General features: G+C 41.6%; 1 protein-coding gene across 1 annotated transcript in view; it reads left to right on the forward strand.

The window, feature by feature from the left end:
- Positions 1 to 8726: 8726 nt before the first annotated feature.
- LOC137627024 (myb-like protein X) overlaps positions 8727 to 22040 on the forward strand; it is a 40112-nt gene continuing 26798 nt past the window's right edge. The window contains exon 1 of the mRNA XM_068358006.1: positions 8727 to 8801. Coding sequence (XP_068214107.1) covers positions 8727 to 8801 — 75 coding nt within the window. The remainder of the gene's footprint in view (positions 8802 to 22040) is intronic.

Genomic DNA, 22040 nt, shown 5'->3' on the forward strand with positions numbered 1-22040 from the left:
CTCCCTTCATCCTGAAGCAAGTCTTTGGGCACACTAAAGTCTGTGAAACCCCCTTCATCCTAAAGCAAGGCTTTGGCCACACTAAAGTCTGTGAAACCAACTTCATCCTAAAGCAAGGCTTTGGCCACACCAAAGTCTGTGAAACCCCCTTCATCCTAAAGCAAGGCTTTGGCCACGCTAAAGTCTGTGAAACCAACTTCATCCTAAAGCAAGTCTTTGGCCACACTAAAGTCTGTGAAACCCCCTTCATCCTGAAGCAAGTCTTTGGCCACACTAAAGTCAAGTCTTTGGGTACACTAAAGTCTGTGAAACCCCCTTAATCCTGAAGCAAGTCTTTGGGCACACTAAAGTCTGTGAAACCCCCTTCATCCTGAAGCAAGTCTTTGGGCACACTAAAGTCTGTGAAACCCCCTTCATCCTAAAGCAAGGCTTTGGGCACACTAAAGTCTGTGAAACCTCCTTCATCCTAAAGCAAGTCTTTGGCCACACTAAAGTCAAGTCTTTAGGTACACTAAAGTCTGTGAAACCCCCTTCATCCTAAAGCAAGGCTTTGGCCACAATGAAGTCTGTGAAACCCCCTTCATCCTAAAGCAAGGCTTTGGCCACACTAAAGTCTGTGAAACCCCCTCCATCCTAAAGCAAGGCTTTGGGCACACTAAAGTCTGTGAAACCTCCTTCATCCTAAAGCAAGGCTTTGGGCACACTAAAGTCTGTGAAACCCCCTTCATCCTAAAGCAAGGCTTTGGCCACATTAAAGTCTGTGAAACCCCCTTCATCCTAAAGCAAGGCTTTGGGCACACTAAAGTCTGTGAAACCCCCTTCATCCTAATGCAAGTCTTTGGGCACACTAAAGTCTGTGAAACCCCCTTCATCCTAAAGCAAGGCTTTGGCCACAATAAAGTCTGTGAAACCCCCTTCATCCTAAAGCAAGGTTTTGGCCACACTAAAGTCTGTGAAACCCCCTTCATCCTAAAGCAAGGCTTTGGGCACACTAAAGTCTGTGAAACCAACTTCATCCTAAAGCAAGTCTTTGGCCACACTAAAGTCAAGTCTTTGGGTACACTAAAGTCTGTGAAACCCCCTTCATCCTAAAGCAAGGCTTTGGCCACAATAAAGTCTGTGAAACCCCTTCATCCTAAAGCAAGGCTTTGGCCACACTAAAGTCTGTGAAACCCCCTTCATCATAAAGCAAGGCTTTGGGCACACTAAAGTCTGTGAAACCTCCTTCATCCTAAAGCAAGTCTTTGGCCACACTAAAGTCAAGTCTTTGGGTACACTAAAGTCTGTGAAACCCCCTTCATCCTAAAGCAAGGCTTTGGCCACAATAAAGTCTGTGAAACCCCCTTCATACTAAAGCAAGTCTTTGGCCACACTAAAGTCTGTGAAACCCCCTTCATCCTAAAGCAAGGCTTTGGCCACAATAAAGTCTGTGAAACCCCCTTCATTCTAAAGCAAGGCTTTGGCCACACTAAAGTCTGTGAAACCCCCTTCATCCTAAAGCAAGTCTTTGGCCACACTAAAGTCTGTGAAACCCCCTTCATCCTAAAGCAAGTCTTTGGCCACACTAAAGTCTGTGAAACCCCCTTCATCCTGAAGCAAGTCTTTGGGCACACTAAAGTCTGTGAAACCCCTTCATCCTGAAGCAAGTCTTTGGGCACACTAAAGTCTGTGAAAACCCCTTCTTCCTAAAACAAGTCTTTGGGCACACTAAAGTCTGTGAAACCCCCTTCATCCTAAAGCAAGGCTTTGGCCACACTAAAGTCTGTGAAACCAACTTCATCCTAAAGCAAGGCTTTGGCCACACTAAAGTCTGTGAAACCCCCTTCATCCTAAAGCAAGGCTTTGGCCACACTAAAGTCTGTGAAACCAACTTCATCCTAAAGCAAGGCTTTGGCCACACTAAAGTCTGTGAAACCCCTTCATCCTAAAGCAAGTCTTTGGGCACACTAATGTCTGTGAAACCCCCTTCATCCTAAAGCAAGTCTTAGGCCACACTAAAGTCAAGTCTTTGGGTACACTAAAGTCTGTGAAACCCCCTTCATCCTAAAGCAAGTCTTAGGCCACACTAAAGTCAAGTCTTTGGGCACACTAAAGTCTGTGAAACCCCCTTCATCCTAAAGCAAGTCTTAGGCCACACTAAAGTCAAGTCATTGGGCACACTTAAGTCTGTGAAACCCCCTTCATCCTGAAGCAAGTCTTAGGCCACACTAAAGTCAAATCTTTGGGTACACTAAAGTCTGTGAAACCCCCTTCATCCTAAAGCAAGTCTTTGGGCACACTAAAGTCTGTGAAACCCCCTTCATCCTAAAGCAAGTCTTTGGCCACACTAAAGTCTGTGAAACCAACTTCATCCTAAAGCAAGTCTTTGGGCACACTAAAGTCTGTGAAACCCCCTTCATCCTGAAGCAAGTCTTTGGCCACACTAAAGTCAGGTCTTTGGGTACACTAAAGTCTGTGAAACCCCCTTCATCCTAAAGCAAGTCTTTGGGCACACTAAAGTCTGTGAAACCCCCTTCATCCTAAAACAAGTCTTTGGCCACACTAAAGTCTGTGAAACCCCCTTCATCCTGAAGGAAGTCTTTGGGCACACTAAAGTCTGTGAAACCCCCTTCATCCTGAAGCAAGTCTTTGGGCACACTAAAGTCTGTGAAACCCCCTTCATCCTAAAGCAAGTCTTTGGCCACACTAAAGTCAAGTCTTTGGGTACACTAAAGTCTGTGAAACTCCCTTCATCCTGAAGCAAGTCTTTGGGCACACTAAAGTCTGTGAAACCCCCTTCATCCTAAAGCAAGGCTTTGGCCACACTAAAGTCTGTGAAACCAACTTCATCCTAAAGCAAGGCTTTGGCCACACTAAAGTCTGTGAAACCCCCTTCATCCTAAAGCAAGGCTTTGGCCACACTAAAGTCTGTGAAACCAACTTCATCCTAAAGCAAGTCTTTGGCCACACTAAAGTCTGTGAAACCCCCTTCATCCTAAAGCAAGTCTTTGGCCACACTAAAGTCAAGTCTTTGGGTACACTAAAGTCTGTGAAACCCCCTTAATCCTGAAGCAAGTCTTTGGGCACACTAAAGTCTGTGAAACCCCCTTCATCCTGAAGCAAGTCTTTGGGCACACTAAAGTCTGTGAAACCCCCTTCATCCTAAAGCAAGGCTTTGGGCACACTAAAGTCTGTGAAACCTCCTTCATCCTAAAGCAAGTCTTTGGCCACACTAAAGTCAAGTCTTTAGGTACAGTAAAGTCTGTGAAACCCCCTTCATCCTAAAGCAAGGCTTTGGCCACAATAAAGTCTGTGAAACCCCCTTCATCCTAAAGCAAGGCTTTGGCCACACTAAAGTCTGTGAAACCCCCTTCATCCTAAAGCAAGGCTTTGGGCACACTAAAGTCTGTGAAACCTCCTTCATCCTAAAGCAAGGCTTTGGGCACACTAAAGTCTGTGAAACCCCCTTCATCCTAAAGCAAGGCTTTGGCCACATTAAAGTCTGTGAAACCCCCTTCATCCTAAAGCAAGGCTTTGGGCACACTAAAGTCTGTGAAACCCCCTTCATCCTAAAGCAAGTCTTTGGCCACACTAAAGTCTGTGAAACCCCCTTCATCCTAAAGCAAGGCTTTGGCCACAATAAAGTCTGTGAAACCCCCTTCATCCTAAAGCAAGGTTTTGGCCACACTAAAGTCTGTGAAACCCTCTTCATCCTAAAGCAAGGCTTTGGGCACACTAAAGTCTGTGAAACAAACTTCATCCTAAAGCAAGTCTTTGGCCACACTAAAGTCAAGTCTTTGGGTACACTAAAGTCTGTGAAACCCCCTTCATCCTAAAGCAAGGCTTTGGCCACAATAAAGTCTGTGAAACCCCCTTCATCCTAAAGCAAGGCTTTGGCCACACTAAAGTCTGTGAAACCCCCTTCATCATAAAGCAAGGCTTTGGGCACACTAAAGTCTGTGAAACCTCTTTCATCCTAAAGCAAGTCGTTGGCCACACTAAAGTCAAGTCTTTGGGTACACTAAAGTCTGTGAAACCCCCTTCATCCTAAAGCAAGGCTTTGGCCACAATAAAGTCTGTGAAACCCCCTTCATCCTAAAGCAGGTCTTTGGCCACACTAAAGTCTGTGAAACCCCCTTCATCCTAAAGCAAGGCTTTGGCCACAATAAAGTCTGTGAAACCCCCTTCATCCTAAAGCAAGGCTTTGGCCACACTAAAGTCTGTGAAACCCCCTTCATCCTAAAGCAAGTATTTGGCCACACTAAAGTCTGTGAAACCCCCTTCATCCTAAAGCAAGTCTTTGGCCACACTAAAGTCTGTGAAACCCCCTTCATCCTAAAGCAAGGCTTTGGCCACAATAAAGTCTGTGAAACCGCCTTCATCCTAAAGCAAGGCTTTGGCCACACTAAAGTCTGTGAAACCCCCTTCATCCTAAAGCAAGGCTTTGGGCACACTAAAGTCTGTGAAACCTCCTTCATCCTAAAGCAAGTCTTTGGCCACACTAAAGTCAAGTATTTGGGTACACTAAAGTCTGTGAAACCCCCTTCATCCTAAAGCAAGGATTTGGCCACAATAAAGTCTGTGAAACCCCCTTCATCCTAAAGCAAGGCTTTGGCCACATTAAATTCTGTGAAACCCCTTTCATCCTAAAGCAAGGATTTGGGCACACTAAAGTCTGTGAAACCTCCTTCATCCTAAAGCAAGGCTTTGGGCACACTAAAGTCTGTGAAACCCCCTTCATCCTGAAGCAAGTCTTTGGCCACACTAAAGTCAAGTCTTTGGGTACACTAAAGTCTGTGAAACCCCCTTCATCCTGAAGCAAGTCTTTGGGCACACTAAAGTCTGTGAAACCCCCTTCAACCTGAAGCAAGTCTTTGGGCACACTAAAGTCTGTGAAACCCCCTTCATCCTAAAGCAAGTCGTTGGCCACACTAAAGTCAAGTCTTTGGGTACACTAAAGTCTGTGAAACTCCCTTCATCCTGAAGCAAGTCTTTGGGCACACTAAAGTCTGTGAAACCCCTTCATCCTAAAGCAAGGCTTTGGCCACACTAAAGTCTGTGAAACCCCCTTCATCCTAAAGCAAGGCTTTGGCCACACTAAAGTCTGTGAAACCCCCTTCATCCTAAAGCAAGGCTTTGGCCTTACTAAAGTCTGTGAAACCAACTTCATCCTAAAGCAAGTCTTTGGCCACACTAAAGTCTGTGAAACCCCCTTCATCCTAAAGCAAGTCTTTGGCCACACTAAAGTCAAGTCTTTGGGTACACTAAAGTCTGTGAAACCCCCTTAATCCTGAAGCAAGTCTTTGGGCACACTAAAGTCTGTGAAACCCCCTTCATCCTAAAGCAAGGCTTTGGGCACACTAAAGTCTGTGAAACCTCCTTCATCCCAAAGCAAGTCTTTGGCCACACTAAAGTCAAGTCTTTAGGTACACTAAAGTCTGTGAAACCCCCTTCATCCTAAAGCAAGGCTTTGGCCAAAATAAAGTCTGTGAAACCCCCTTCATCCTAAAGCAAGGCTTTGGCCACACTAAAGTCTGTGAAACCCCCTTCATCCTAAAGCAAGGCTTTGGGCACACTAAAGTCTGTGAAACCTCTTTCATCATAAAGCAAGGCTTTGGGCACACTAGTCTGTGAAACCCCCTTCATCCTAAAGCAAGGCTTTGGCCACATTAAAGTCTGTGAAACCCCCTTCATCCTAAAGCAAGGCTTTGGGCACAGTAAAGTCTGTGAAACCCCCTTCATCCTAAAGCAAGTCTTTGGCCACTCTAAGGTCTGGGAAACAACCTTCATCCTAAAGACAGGCTTTGGCCACACTAAACTCTGTGAAACCACCTTCATCCTAAAGCAAGGCTTTGGCCACACTAAAGTCTGTGAAACCCCCTTCATCCTAAAGCAAGGCTTTGGGCACACTAAAGTCTGTGGAACCTCCTTCATCCTAAAGCAAGGCTTTGGGCACACTAAAGTCTGTGAAACCCCCTTCATCCTAAAGCAATGATTAGTCAGTCTTGACTCTTACAAAGCTGGCCCGAATACATTCGGGAGGGAAAAATAATATCTATTAAATCTAAGCGACGAAAACAGAATTATAGATAAAAATGGGTTTTATATAAATTTGAATTTTATTTATCCAAACCATGCTTTTTAAAAACGTTAAAATCTTAAAAAATAAACTCGGATTCCGATAAAATGTCGGACAAAATTCTGATCAAAGCATGAGTATCTTTTATCTCAAACTCTACATTTGCAAAAACTTACAAATAAACAAATAGGAGTAAGTAAATATCATTCCCGTAGGAAGCCATTATTCAAATAACATCTTGATTCAGGCTACGGAAACATAAGACAATAAAGATCGACATCAAACTCTGAGCCTCTATTGCAATGTAAATAGATTCTATATCTACATCCGAGACGGAACGTGATTGCTTCTACTTCGATATTTGAAAGAGAGAGAGAGAGAGAGAGAGAGAGAGAGAGAGAGAGAGAGAGAGAGAGAGAGAGAGAGAGAGATGCTTTACATGTTTGGTAACATTCGCCAACTGTCTTTCATAATATGTGAAATTGTATAGTTTCAAGTATTACATTAACCATTAGTAGATTCACTTAAATGAGGCATTCTGGCCCCTTTACAATTCAAGAAAAATGAGAAAAGAGCATTGAAAAATATATGATATTTAATTCGCTTAGGGGAGTCGCAATATTTTTCTTCTTGTGGTTGACAGACTACGACAATTATCAAAAGGTGATTTATTTATTTTTTTCAAATCCAAATACATACGTATTTGAGATTTTTTTTTCTTTCACCCTGTTTACTCTAAATATTTGCAAAACAGAAAAAAAGTTCAAAATTTATTTTTGAGCGCCTTAAGGTGGAAGAGCAATACTTTGCTGTGTCTGTACAGTAAGAATATAAGTTGAATGTCTATTAAAAATATTAAAATCTTTATCATGATGGTCTTTCACAATATCCTTTCAAGTTCTTTAATGAACATTCACAAAAGGTAAAACGTATTTTCTTAAATCCCCGTAAACCTGGAAGATACATTACGTTGCGTAAAGTTGTTAGAATCCAAGATCCATGTCATATTGAATATTAAATAAATTCAGTTCAAAAAATGCATCTTATCTCAAATGATTTTCCAAATTAATGTATGTCCAGAAACTTATGCAAACATATACCTACAAACATATGCATGTAAACATCTACTTGTACATAGATGTGTACACACCCATAAATATTCCAGCCCACACGTGTAAGCATACATATACATAAATTTATGCATATATAAAAGTATATGCATACATGTGTGTATATATATATATATATATATATATATATATATATATATATATATATATATATATATATATATATATATATATACATGCATGTATGCATATACTTTTATATATGCATAAATTTATGTATATGTATGCTTACACGTGTGGGCTGGAATATTTATGGGTGTGTACACATCTATGTACAAGTAGATGTTTACATGCATATGTTTGTAGGTATATGTTTGCATAAGTTTCTGGACATACATTAATTTGGAAAATAATTTGAGATAAGATGCATTTGTTGAACTGAATTTATTTAATATTCAATATGACATGGATTTGCATATATTTTACATACCAATACAAAGGCTATATATAAAATACTGCATACAAGTAACATAGGCATATAGTACGTAGTACGTTGGCCAGGGCACCAGCCACCTGTTGAGATACTACCGCTAATGTGATTATTGGGTCCTTTGACTGACCAGACAGTACTGCATTGGATACTGCTCTCTGGTTACGGCTTATTTTACTATTGCCTATACATACGTCGAATGGTCTGGCCTATTATTACATATTTTCCTCTGTCCTCATACACCTGACAACACTGATATTACCAAACAATTTTTCTTCTATCAAGGGGTTAATTACTGCAATGCAATTGTTCAGTGGCTATTTTACCCTTAGTAAGGATAGAAGAGACTCTTTAGTTATGGCAAGCAGCTCTTCTATGGGAAGGACACTCCAAAATCAAACCATTGTTCTCTAGTCATGAGTAGTGCCATAGCCTCTGTAGCATGGTCTTCCACTGTCTTGGGTTAGAGTTCTCTTGCTTGAGGGTATAATCGGACACACTATTCTGTTTTATATCTCTTCCTCTTGTTTTGTTAGTTTTTATAGTTTATATATGAAATGTGTATTCTAATGTTACATTCTTAAAATATCCTATTGTAATTGTTAATGACTTCTCTTGTAATTTATTCATGTCATTGTTTCCATTCCTCACCGAGCTATTTTTCTTGTTGGAGCCCCTGGCCTTGTAACATCATGCTTTTCCAACTAGGGTTATAGCTTAGCAAACAACAACAACAACAACAACAATAATAATAATAATAATAATAATAATAATAATAATAATAATAATAATAATAATATGCATATACAATCATACATACTTATGTATGAAAGCACAGGTCAGAAAAATTGATATCACACATACATATAACGATGAGGTATATAATTCCTAAGACAAAAACCAACCATAAAAGCTAATTCAAAAAATTTAAAATGTCAGAATTCATCTTAGCGCCAACAGTAACCTAATAAGGTAGTTTACTACATTATTTTTACCAAGAGCTCTATATACATACTAAAAAAAAAAACTCTATGATAGGGCATAGTTTAACTTAAAACTGAAATCAAAATTGCGTCTTTACCTTTTCCTTTGGGCGAAGATTGGAAAGATGTCATCGTCAAGCAACGGTCAAACAGGAGAATCACACTTGAGACAAGGCTCTAGAATAAGACAGAAAGAGAATGTAAGTAATGACGTTGAAAGCCTGGCAAATGTCTTTTAAAATTGGTCTGATAACAATTGTGATCAGGCGAACGTGAAATTTTCTGGATTAAGGTTACAATGTTTTGATTGCTGAAAACAATTCTAAAATAACCACAAAATTAAGAACATTGGACCAAGTTATTGACTCTATTGGTTGGATTGGATTTGTGAATTTGTACTAAGAAGCAAAAGTTTGAAAAGAAAGATGAAAAGAAATGGACCTGGAGGTAAAGTCAAAGAGTATACAACGTGCATCTAATGGGTCGAAGGAATGCTGCAAAGACACCCGGGTGAGGTGCATTGACGGCACTAAACACCCAACGGACCCCGATAGGTAACCACTAATGAATGCCAGAGGGTATCACGTTCGTTGGAGTATTGATCCTTCGATTGATAAAGATAAGGAACATAGGGTCTGGTCTGTGTTTAGAAAGGGTGTCATCAATTTACGTCAGACGACGCTGACATATCATGTCACGTGGCGATTGGGTTGCAATGAGACCCGACGGGCCAAAAGGGAGAGTGCTTGTATGAAATTTAATTCGAGCAGCTTAAGACAAGTAAACTAAATTGAAGGACATCATTCACGTCATTCATCAAACAACAAAGCCATAAAATTCCTAATTTGTATCATTCCTTTATATACTTGTTAAACAGTATATATGAATTATCAATGGATTATATGAATGAAATCATTAGAAATCAAAGTTATTCTAATGTGAAACTTAACGGAATTAATTTTTGGTTAACTCAACTAATATCAATAGTAATGATGTTTGGTTTGAAAGATATCAGACTTACAAAAATTACCAAAACTAAAAAGAATTAAGAGAAAAGGCGAGACATAAAGGGGGCTGTATTCATCTAAATTAACATAAATTACAATTAAGGGATAAAAACTAAATGTTCATAGAATTGTGAAGCCTTCACTATAATCTATAAAATTTGTCTACAATTTTTGATTAACTTCTAAGAATCTAAGGAATATGCTTCCTCGAACAAGTCATACCATAACGCATTATTTAATTCTGTGATTTCGTATATAAACTGACTTCAAATTTGAAAGTGGGATAGTTTATTCGTAGGATTTTTTTTCCAATAACCATTATTTACTAGTAATTTCAACTTTACAGTTGGTTACATTAAGGAAAGAATAAACTTAGAAGTACTGAAGATTAAAAGCTTTTTCCTAACACCTTAGTTCCTTACATAATTTCAAGTATCATTCCTGAAATTACTACGTCATTAATAATTCCAATTACAAAATATTCTCCGATTAAGAAACTTTGTTACAACTACATTTAGGGCATATTTTCCAAAAGAACCAACATCGAATAACATTGACAAATAGGAATCATGCATTGAAAGCCCTTCCTTAAATTACTCAAGGTCTACCATTTTCTGTTAAATATAAACTACTTTTTCAGAAAAAGAGACATATTTGAAAGTAATTTGTATTTTTCCTAATTATAAAAACCTTGAGCTCTTTACTATCGATGTTCAGTATTGTTCCGGCTTGCTAGAAAACTAGCCATAAACTTTTCCGGGAGTATTACAACCCACCCATAGTTAGCAGGGGGGTTACGAGGTGGTAGACCAGCCATCCCGCTCACACACTCACCGAGTGAATGAATAAATGATTTATAATTATCTGGCATCATAGCATCAGTGGTCTTTACAGCCGATTTAAGTGTGGTTAATACACAATTCATAACTTGAGATGAAACTACTTAAAAATGAAACTTTTAAAATTTAAAATACTATTTAAAAACGAGTAAGAAGGCCAGCTTTCAATATGAATTTAAAAAATGTCACTGGCCTCATAAAAAAAAATTCCTGAGGTGTTTCGGTGAAATAGAATTTCTTTCTGGTTCAAAATTCATCATATTTATTATAAAAAACATTTGTGTAAACTGTTCTCCCACACAGTAGGAGTACCTTTCACATGTTCTGCTGGGTTACAGCTCAGATTATTGTTTTGAGTATTCAAAAGGCACAGATAATGTCAACAGTGAGTGTTTAACCCTGGAACGGTACGGTGGGTCGTCCGCGACCCCGAGCGTCAAAAAAAAAGGAGGTTTTTCTCACGTGACTCACCCCCGTGACTGAATTTGTGGGTGATCGACCTGCAGTAGGTGTCTCGCCTACACGCTCTAGTAGTGTCCAGATGTGCATTGCTGTAGCTGTACTCCTTCCCCGATTTCTGAGACGCGTTGGGGTCGAGCGCGACCGAGTTTACCCTTCTAAGGTAATTTGCATAATTATCAAAGTTATTACGTATTATGAAATTGTCGTAGAATGGTGCAACTTGTATAGGTTATCAGTTGTGGAAAGTCTTGGTGGATTGTTTGGCTACCATGTGCATGATTTTTTTTTTTAGTTAAAATGTCGTTCATCACCACGAGGACCATTTTACCGCGAGTGCCCCTTTTTCATTTTTTTTCCTTTTTTTGCAAAGTCATTTTTCCGTAAGATATTGCCAAATAGTGTCGGAAAACTTTTGCATTTTTAGTGTTGGAAAGTGTGTCTAGATGATCTGGCTACCCATGCGTGACTTTGTTTTTGTCAGATACGACGTAGTTATTGGTATATTGGGTATTTAACTGCGGTTGCCAATTTCTGTTTTTTTTCAATATTTGTAAAAAATTACTACGTAGTAAGGAATTGCCGTATATTATTGATTTTTTTTTCATGTTTATGTGTTAGAAAGTGTGCCTTGATGGTTGGGCTAACACGTGCATGTCTTTTTTTTTTATCTGAGATGCCGTATATTAGAATGTTGGGCATTTTTTTAGATAAAATATTATATTGTTTTACATTTTTTTTTTCGATTTTATTTCCCTTCAAAAAATTTTTTTTGGGTCAGAATTTTAATTTTATAGTCGTAAAATAATCGACAATTATCCAGCAACCCAACATACAATTTTTATGCATATCCAAGAATAATTAGATTAGTAAATAACACCTTGAAATTGACATACCCTTCCTACATTTCAAGTGGCAGATTAGGGAGTCTGAGTCAGTGTGGTTGGCGGCCATTTTGTGGACATATCCGAAGCGTAAGTTGCCCTATCTATATATATTCTTGTTCCCTATAGAATTTGTGATATTTTGGTATATTTTTACCTGCATAAATATCATATTATATATTAGATATATGTATTTTTTTACGAAATTTCTAAGTACTCAAAGAATTACCTTTAGATATGGCCCCTGATATAAATGTAATTTACAAAATAATGAAGATTTTTTTACATATTTCTATTTTAGGATAACATATGTTTATTCCCTAAAAAAATTAGCCACTTCCTATTTCATTTGGGTACCCAAAAAAATTCATGAAATTTGGAAAAATGTTTTGGGCCAAAAAAAGTTACCCTTTTTTTCTCACTTCAGATCTTCACCTCCATGGGTCTGACTTCATCCAAAATACATCAAGATGTGTCCTAAACATTCAAGAATCAATTCCTAAAAGGATTTGTGTATATATGTATAAACTTTTTTTTATGAATTTTTATGTAAGGTCTTTTTTTCTACTTAATTTTTTAAAATATTTATAATAAATAGTTTTTCTGCAGATGAGTAGTATTTATCTTTACAGTTGTTTTAAGCATTCATTGAAGTTTTTTTGGCAAAAGAAAAAAGGAGGTTACTGCAAAAACTGATTTTTCAAGAATTTTTTTGGCGTCGGGGTTGCGCGCGTCCGAGTATACCCTTAAAGGGGTGTCCGAGGAGCGTACCTATCCAGGGTTAAGTAGACTGCCTCTACCTGAATATGGCCATGATTGTGAGCCATATGAACTAAATTTTACTACGAATTCCCACTCGTATATGAATATAACCTGTCTTGGAATTCAAAAGGAGACAGACAAGGATGGGTTAATCTGAATTGAAACATTGTACAAAATTTGGTGTTCTTATCAATGCTAAGTCTAAAGGCTCCCTTATATCCCGTCGTGCGTGGTTAGAGATTGTGCGGACTCGGAATTCCTGTCAGGCGTGGCATTGTCGCAGGGTGAAAATTAAATCGAAGGGGAAGTATGTACAGTAGTAAGTACTTAATGAGTGGGTCTGACCAACGGGCTGCAGCGCCTGCAACCCACATAAGGAGGATCAACCAAGGCGGAGGAAGGTGAAGGACGCCTTCTCTCCACTCCCAATTGAAGGAGTTCGAAAAGAACCTCCTTCGAAAGGGAACCATCGACGCCAAGCAATGGCCAAAAAGACAAGATGTCAGTAAACGAGCAGGCGCTCCCTGGGAGAAGACACGGAGCTAACTCGCTAGGATAGTCAACATCATCGCCTAGCCCGAAGGTTGACCTGGAGTAACCAGGCTTGCGCTGCAACTCAGCCGTTCCCCGGAAGGAACCAGCAAAGAAGCAGCTTCGGAAAGATGTTAAGGGGTAGAAGAAGAGGCTCATGATTTCTTCGACTTCGAGGAAGACCCCGAAGGAAAAGAATCACGCTAAGCCCTCTTCTTCCTGTGCCCGAACCTCTCCCACTGGGAGGCAGACCCCTCCCAACACTGATCACAGGTGACCTCCCTAGAAACACTGATGGCCCCAACAAGCCAGGCACAGCAGGTGAGGATCCGTCTCAACGGCAGACATAAAGGTAACTCATGCGCGGCCCTCAGGACCAGGACAAGTACGCATACCGTGACTCCAGTCGCACATACAATCTGAAAAGCGACAAAGAGAAAGAATTAATCAACGCATGTCAAATGCAGGAGAGAGCAACAGTATGTCGGCACTCTACCGAGCCAAAGGGAAAATGGGTTACTCAGCCAAGAGGGGAGAGTGGGCGGGGCAACTGGTCAACCCCACCCCCACCTGCTAACTAGCAAATGGGGTAGTTATCCCTCACTAAAATTAACTTGGCTCGTCTTTCAGCTACGCCAAAAGTAATACTTATAAATAGAGGAGGGTTTTTAATTACGCCAGAACAATTATATTTTTACACAATAACAGGGTATTTCCCAGAAAATAATATACACTATTAGTACCTCTTGTAAATATGGTTCCCTAGATATATTATTGTTCTTCAAACAATTTTGATATTACAGTAATATAAAGGTAACTTTTTTGGTTCAACTATAGAATGGTGCAATATTAGTTAGGGCATTGAAACTCACGTAATTGAATAGATCTTTGCAAATATGACAAATTCGGAGATAATTTGTATTTTTCCCTAACTAATAGAAACCTGGAGTTATTTATGTGGATATTCTTTCACCGGCAGCTGGAGCTAGCCATTAGCCTTTAGTTGTGAGGTGGAAACCCTGCCTAACCGTGGTTACCCAGCTGTCTCTATATATATATTCTCATAGTGGTGAGACATTTTTTATTGCAGGCAGGACTTCTGGAGGACAGGTGATGGCGGGCAGATTTATATAAATAACTCCCAATTTTATTAGTTAAGGAAAAATACAAATCATCTCCGAATTTGTCATTTATTCCCCTACTAACAAACGTTCCGTTATAGATGCGGATGACTCACTCTTAGGTGGGTGGAAGTCCTATATCAAGTCTTTAGGTACACTAAAGTCTGTGAAACCCCCTTCATCCTAAAGCAAGGCTTTGGCCACACTAAAGTCTGTGAAACCACCTTCATCCTAAAGCAAGGCTTTGGCCACACTAAAGTCTATGAAATCAACTTCATCCTAAAGCAAGTCTTTGGCCACACTAAAGTCTGTGAAACCCCCTTCATCCTAAAGCAAGTCTTTGGGCACACTAAAGTCTGTGAAACCCCCTTCATCCTAAAGCAAGTCTTTGGGCACACTAAAGTCTGTGAAACCCCTTCATCCTGAAGCAAGGCTTTGGGCACACTAAAGTCTGTGAAACCCTCTTCATCCTAAAGCAAGGCTTTGGGCACACTAAAGTCTGTGAAACCTCCTTCATCCTAAAGCAAGGCTTTGGGCACACTAAAGTCTGTGAAACCTCCTTCATCCTAAAGCAAGGCTTTGGGCACACTAAAGTCTGTCAAACCCCCTTCATCCTAAAGCAAGGCTTTGGCCACACTAAAGTCTGTGAAACCCCCTTCATCCTAAAGCAAGGCTTTGGCCACACTAAAGTCTGTGAAACCCCCTTCATCCTAAAGCAAGGCTTTGGCCACACTAAAGTCTGTGAAACCCCCTTCATCCTAAAGCAAGGCTTTGGCCACACTAAAGTCTGTGAAACCCCCTTCATCCTAAAGCAAGGCTTTGGGCACACTTAAGTCTGTGAAACCTCCTTCATCCTAAAGCAAAGCTTTGGCCACACTAAAGTCTGTGAAACCCCCTTCATCCTAAAGCAAGGCTTTGGCCACACTAAAGTCTGTGAAACCCCCTTCATCCTAAAGCAAGGCTTTGGCCACACTAAAGTCTGTGAAACCCCCTTCATCCTAAAGCAAGGCTTTGGCCACACTAAAGACTGTAAAACCAACTTCATCCTAAAGCAAGCCTTTGGCCACACTAAAGTCTGTGAAACCCCCTTCATCCTAAAGCAAGTCTTTGGCCACACTAAAGTCAATTCTTTGGGTACACTAAAGTCTGTGAAACCCCCTTCATCCTAAAGCAAGTCTTTGGGCACACTAAAGTCTGTGAAACCCCCTTCATCCTAAAGCAAGTCTTTGGGCACACTAAAGTCTGTGAAACCCCCTTCATCCTAAAGCAAGGCTTTGGGCACACTAAAGTCTGTGAAACCTCTTCATCCTAAAGCAAGGCTTTGGCCACACTAAAGTCTGTGAAACCTCCTTCATCCTAAAGCAAGGCTTTGGGCACACTAAAGTCTGTGAAACCCCCTTCATCTTAAAGCAAGGCTTTGGCCACACTAAAATCAAGTCTTTGGGTACACTAAAGTCTGTGAAACCCCCTTCATCCTAAAGCAAGGCTTTGGGCACACTAAAGTCTGTGAAACCCCCTTCATCCTAAAGCTAGGCTTTGGGCACACTAAAGTCTGTGAAACCCTCTTCATCCTAAAGCAAGGCTTTGGCCACACTAAAGTCTGTGAAACCTCCTTCATCCTAAAGCAAGGCTTTGGGCACACTAAAGTCTGTGAAACCCCCTTCATCCTAAAGCAAGGCTTTGCTCACACTAAAGTCAAGTCTTTGGGTACACTAAAGTCTGTGAAACCCCCTTCATCCTAAGGCAAGTCTTTGGGCACACTAAAGTCTGTGAAACCCACTTCATACTAAAGCAAGTCTTTGGGCACACTAAAGTCTGTGAAACCCACTTCATCCTAAAGCAAGGCTGCTTTGGGCACACTAAAGTCTGTGAAACCTTCTTCATCCTAAAGCAAGGCTTTGGGCACACTAAAGTCTGTGAAACCTCCTTCATCCTAAAGCAAGGCTTTGGGCACACTAAAGTCTGTGAAACCCCCTTCATCCTAAAGCAAGGCTTTGGCCACACTAAAGTCTGTGAAACCCCCTTCATCCTAAAGCAAGGCTTTGGCCACACTAAAGTCTGTGAAACCCCCTTCATCCTAAAGCAAGGCTTTGGCCACACTAAAGTCTGTGAAACCCCCTTCATCCTAAAGCAAGGCTTTGGCCACACTAAAGACTGTAAAACCAACTTCATCCTAAAGCAAGTCTTTGGCCACACTAAAGTCTGTGAAACACCCTTCATCCTAAAGCAAGGCTTTGGCCACACTAAAGTCAATTCTTTGGGTACACTAAAGTCTGTGAAACCCCCTTCATCCTAAAGCAAGTCTTTGGCCACACTAAAGTCTGTGAAACCCCCTTCATCCTAAAGCAAGTCTTTGGGCACACTAAAGTCTGTGAAACCCCCTTCATCCTAAAGCAAGGCTTTGGGCACACTAAAGTCTGTGAAACCCTCTTCATCCTAAAGCAAGGCTTTGGCCACACTAAAGTCTGTGAAACCCCCTTCATCGTAAAGCAAGTCTTTGGCCATGCTAAAGTCAAGTCTTTGGGTACACTAAAGTCTGTGAAACCCCCTTCATCCTAAAGCAAGTCTTTGGGCACACTAAAGTCTGTGAAACCCCCTTCATCCTAAAGCAAGTCTTTGGGCACACTAAAGTCTGTGAAACCCCCTTCATCCTAAAGTAAAGTCGTTGAGTACACTAAAGTCTGTGAAACCCCCTTCATCCTAAAGCAAGTCTTTGGCACACTAAAGTCTGTGAAACCCCCTTCATCCTAAAGAAAGTCTTTGGGCACACTAAAGTCTGTGAAACCCCCTTCATCCTAAAGCAAAGCTTTGGGCACACTAAAGTCTGTGAAACCCTCTTCATCCTAAAGCAAGGCTTTGGGCACACTAAAGTCTGTGAAACCTCCTTCATCCTAAAGCAAGGCTTTGGGCACACTAAAGTCTGTGAAACCCCCTTCATCCTAAAGCAGGTCTTTGGGCACACTAAAGTCTGTGAAACCCCCTTCATCCCAAAGCAAGGCTTTGGGCACACTAAAGTCTGTGAAACCCTCTTCATCCTAAAGCAAGACTTTGGGCACACTAAAGTCTGTGAAACCTCCTTCATCCTAAAGCAAGGCTTTGGGCACACTAAAGTCTGTGAAACCCCCTTCATCCTAAAGCAAGGCTTTGGCCACACTAAACTCTGTGAAACCCCCTTCATCCTAAAGCAAGGCTTTGGCCACACTAAAGTCTGTGAAACCCCCTTCATCCTAAAGCAAGGCTTTGGCCACACTAAAGTCTGTGAAACCCCCTTCATCCTAAAGCAAGGCTTTGGCCACACTAAAGACTGTAAAACCAACTTCATCCTAAAGCAAGTCTTTGGCCACACTAAAGTCTGTGAAACCCCCTTCATCCTAAAGCAAGGCTTTGGCCACACTAAAGTCTGTGAAACCAACTTCATCCTAAAGCAAGTCTTTGGCCAAACTAAAGTCTGTGAAACCCCCTTCATCCTGAAGCAAGTCTTTGGGCACACTAAAGTCTGTGAAACCCCCTTCATCGGGAAGCAAGTCTTTGGGCACACTAAAGTCTGTGAAACCTCCTTCATCCTGAAGCAAGTCTTTGGCCACACTAAAGTCTGTGAAACCCCCTTCATCCTAAAACAAGTCTTTGGCCACACTAAAGTCCGTGAAACCCCCTTCATCCTGAAGCAAGTCTTTGGGCACACTAAAGTCTGTGAAACCCCCTTCATCCTGAAGCAAGTCTTTGGGCACACTAAAGTCTGTGAAACCCCCTTCTTCCTAAAACAAGTCTTTGGGCACACTAAAGTCTGTGAAACCCCCTTCATCCTAAAGCAAGGCTTTGGCCACACTAAAGTCTGTGAAACCAACTTCATCCTAAAGCAAGGCTTTGGCCACACTAAAGTCTGTGAAACCCCCTTCATCCTAAAGCAAGGCTTTGGCCACACTAAAGTCTGTGAAACCAACTTCATCCTAAAGCAAGGCTTTGGTCACACTAAAGTCTGTGAAACCCCTTCATCCTAAAGCAAGTCTTTGGGCACACTAATGTCTGTGAAACCCCCTTCATCCTAAAGCAAGTCTTAGGCCACACTAAAGTCAAGTCTTTGGGTACACTAAAGTCTGTGAAACCCCTTCATCCTAAAGCAAGTCTTAGGCCACACTAAAGTCAAGTCTTTGGGCACACTAAAGTCTGTGAAACCCCCTTCATCCTAAAGCAAATCTTAGGCCACACTAAAGTCAAGTCTTTGGGCACACTTAAGTCTGTGAAACCCCCTTCATCCTGAAGCAAGTCTTAGGCCACACTAAAGTCAAATCTTTGGGTACACTAAAGTCTGTGAAACCCCCTTCATCCTAAAGCAAGTCTTTGGGCACACTAAAGTCTGTGAAACCCCCTTCATCCTAAAGCAAGTCTTTGGCCACACTAAAGTCTGTGAAACCCCCTTCATCCTAAAGCAAGTCTTTGGGCACACTAAAGTCTGTGAAACCCCCTTCATCCTGAAGCAAGTCTTTGGCCACACTAAAGTCAGGTCTTTGGGTACACTAAAGTCTGTGAAACCCCCTTCATCCTAAAGCAAGTCTTTGGGCACACTAAAGTCTGTGAAACCCCCTTCATCCTAAAACAAGTCTTTGGCCACACTGAAGTCTGTGAAACCCCCTTCATCCTGAAGGAAGTCTTTGGGCACACTAAAGTCTGTGAAACCCCCTTCATCCTGAAGCAAGTCTTTGGGCACACTAAAGTCTGTGAAACCCCCTTCATCCTAAAGCAAGTCTTTGGCCACACTAAAGTCAAGTCTTTGGGTACACTAAAGTCTGTGAAACTCCCTTCATCCTGAAGCAAGTCTTTGGGCACACTAAAGTCTGTGAAACCCCCTTCATCCTAAAGCAAGGCTTTGGCCACACTAAAGTCTGTGAAACCAACTTCATCCTAAAGCAAGGCTTTGGCCACACCAAAGTCTGTGAAACCCCCTTCATCCTAAAGCAAGGCTTTGGCCACGCTAAAGTCTGTGAAACCAACTTCATCCTAAAGCAAGTCTTTGGCCACACTAAAGTCTGTGAAACCCCCTTCATCCTGAAGCAAGTCTTTGGCCACACTAAAGTCAAGTCTTTGGGTACACTAAAGTCTGTGAAACCCCCTTAATCCTGAAGCAAGTCTTTGGGCACACTAAAGTCTGTGAAACCCCCTTCATCCTGAAGCAAGTCTTTGGGCACACTAAAGTCTGTGAAACCCCCTTCATCCTAAAGCAAGGCTTTGGGCACACTAAAGTCTGTGAAACCTCCTTCATCCTAAAGCAAGTCTTTGGCCACACTAAAGTCAAGTCTTTAGGTACACTAAAGTCTGTGAAACCCCCTTCATCCTAAAGCAAGGCTTTGGCCACAATGAAGTCTGTGAAACCCCCTTCATCCTAAAGCAAGGCTTTGGCCACACTAAAGTCTGTGAAACCCCCTCCATCCTAAAGCAAGGCTTTGGGCACACTAAAGTCTGTGAAACCTCCTTCATCCTAAAGCAAGGCTTTGGGCACACTAAAGTCTGTGAAACCCCCTTCATCCTAAAGCAAGGCTTTGGCCACATTAAAGTCTGTGAAACCCCCTTCATCCTAAAGCAAGGCTTTGGGCACACTAAAGTCTGTGAAACCCCCTTCATCCTAATGCAAGTCTTTGGGCACACTAAAGTCTGTGAAACCCCCTTCATCCTAAAGCAAGGCTTTGGCCACAATAAAGTCTGTGAAACCCCCTTCATCCTAAAGCAAGGTTTTGGCCACACTAAAGTCTGTGAAACCCCCTTCATCCTAAAGCAAGGCTTTGGGCACACTAAAGTCTGTGAAACCAACTTCATCCTAAAGCAAGTCTTTGGCCACACTAAAGTCAAGTCTTTGGGTACACTAAAGTCTGTGAAACCCCCTTCATCCTAAAGCAAGGCTTTGGCCACAATAAAGTCTGTGAAACCCCTTCATCCTAAAGCAAGGCTTTGGCCACACTAAAGTCTGTGAAACCCCCTTCATCATAAAGCAAGGCTTTGGGCACACTAAAGTCTGTGAAACCTCCTTCATCCTAAAGCAAGTCTTTGGCCACACTAAAGTCAAGTCTTTGGGTACACTAAAGTCTGTGAAACCCCCTTCATCCTAAAGCAAGGCTTTGGCCACAATAAAGTCTGTGAAACCCCCTTCATACTAAAGCAAGTCTTTGGCCACACTAAAGTCTGTGAAACCCCCTTCATCCTAAAGCAAGGCTTTGGCCACAATAAAGTCTGTGAAACCCCCTTCATTCTAAAGCAAGGCTTTGGCCACACTAAAGTCTGTGAAACCCCCTTCATCCTAAAGCAAGTCTTTGGCCACACTAAAGTCTGTGAAACCCCCTTCATCCTAAAGCAAGTCTTTGGCCACACTAAAGTCTGTGAAACCCCCTTCATCCTGAAGCAAGTCTTTGGGCACACTAAAGTCTGTGAAACCCCTTCATCCTGAAGCAAGTCTTTGGGCACACTAAAGTCTGTGAAAACCCCTTCTTCCTAAAACAAGTCTTTGGGCACACTAAAGTCTGTGAAACCCCCTTCATCCTAAAGCAAGGCTTTGGCCACACTAAAGTCTGTGAAACCAACTTCATCCTAAAGCAAGGCTTTGGCCACACTAAAGTCTGTGAAACCCCCTTCATCCTAAAGCAAGGCTTTGGCCACACTAAAGTCTGTGAAACCAACTTCATCCTAAAGCAAGGCTTTGGCCACACTAAAGTCTGTGAAACCCCTTCATCCTAAAGCAAGTCTTTGGGCACACTAATGTCTGTGAAACCCCCTTCATCCTAAAGCAAGTCTTAGGCCACACTAAAGTCAAGTCTTTGGGTACACTAAAGTCTGTGAAACCCCCTTCATCCTAAAGCAAGTCTTAGGCCACACTAAAGTCAAGTCTTTGGGCACACTAAAGTCTGTGAAACCCCCTTCATCCTAAAGCAAGTCTTAGGCCACACTAAAGTCAAGTCATTGGGCACACTTAAGTCTGTGAAACCCCCTTCATCCTGAAGCAAGTCTTAGGCCACACTAAAGTCAAATCTTTGGGTACACTAAAGTCTGTGAAACCCCCTTCATCCTAAAGCAAGTCTTTGGGCACACTAAAGTCTGTGAAACCCCCTTCATCCTAAAGCAAGTCTTTGGCCACACTAAAGTCTGTGAAACCCCCTTCATCCTAAAGCAAGTCTTTGGGCACACTAAAGTCTGTGAAACCCCCTTCATCCTGAAGCAAGTCTTTGGCCACACTAAAGTCAGGTCTTTGGGTACACTAAAGTCTGTGAAACCCCCTTCATCCTAAAGCAAGTCTTTGGGCACACTAAAGTCTGTGAAACCCCCTTCATCCTAAAACAAGTCTTTGGCCACACTAAAGTCTGTGAAACCCCCTTCATCCTGAAGGAAGTCTTTGGGCACACTAAAGTCTGTGAAACCCCCTTCATCCTGAAGCAAGTCTTTGGGCACACTAAAGTCTGTGAAACCCCCTTCATCCTAAAGCAAGTCTTTGGCCACACTAAAGTCAAGTCTTTGGGTACACTAAAGTCTGTGAAACTCCCTTCATCCTGAAGCAAGTCTTTGGGCACACTAAAGTCTGTGAAACCCCCTTCATCCTAAAGCAAGGCTTTGGCCACACTAAAGTCTGTGAAACCAACTTCATCCTAAAGCAAGGCTTTGGCCACACTAAAGTCTGTGAAACCCCCTTCATCCTAAAGCAAGGCTTTGGCCACACTAAAGTCTGTGAAACCAACTTCATCCTAAAGCAAGTCTTTGGCCACACTAAAGTCTGTGAAACCCCCTTCATCCTAAAGCAAGTCTTTGGCCACACTAAAGTCAAGTCTTCGGGTACACTAAAGTCTGTGAAACCCCCTTAAT

Source organism: Palaemon carinicauda, chromosome 34 (assembly GCF_036898095.1).
Source record: "Palaemon carinicauda isolate YSFRI2023 chromosome 34, ASM3689809v2, whole genome shotgun sequence".
Taxonomy (NCBI): Eukaryota; Metazoa; Arthropoda; class Malacostraca; order Decapoda; family Palaemonidae; genus Palaemon; species Palaemon carinicauda.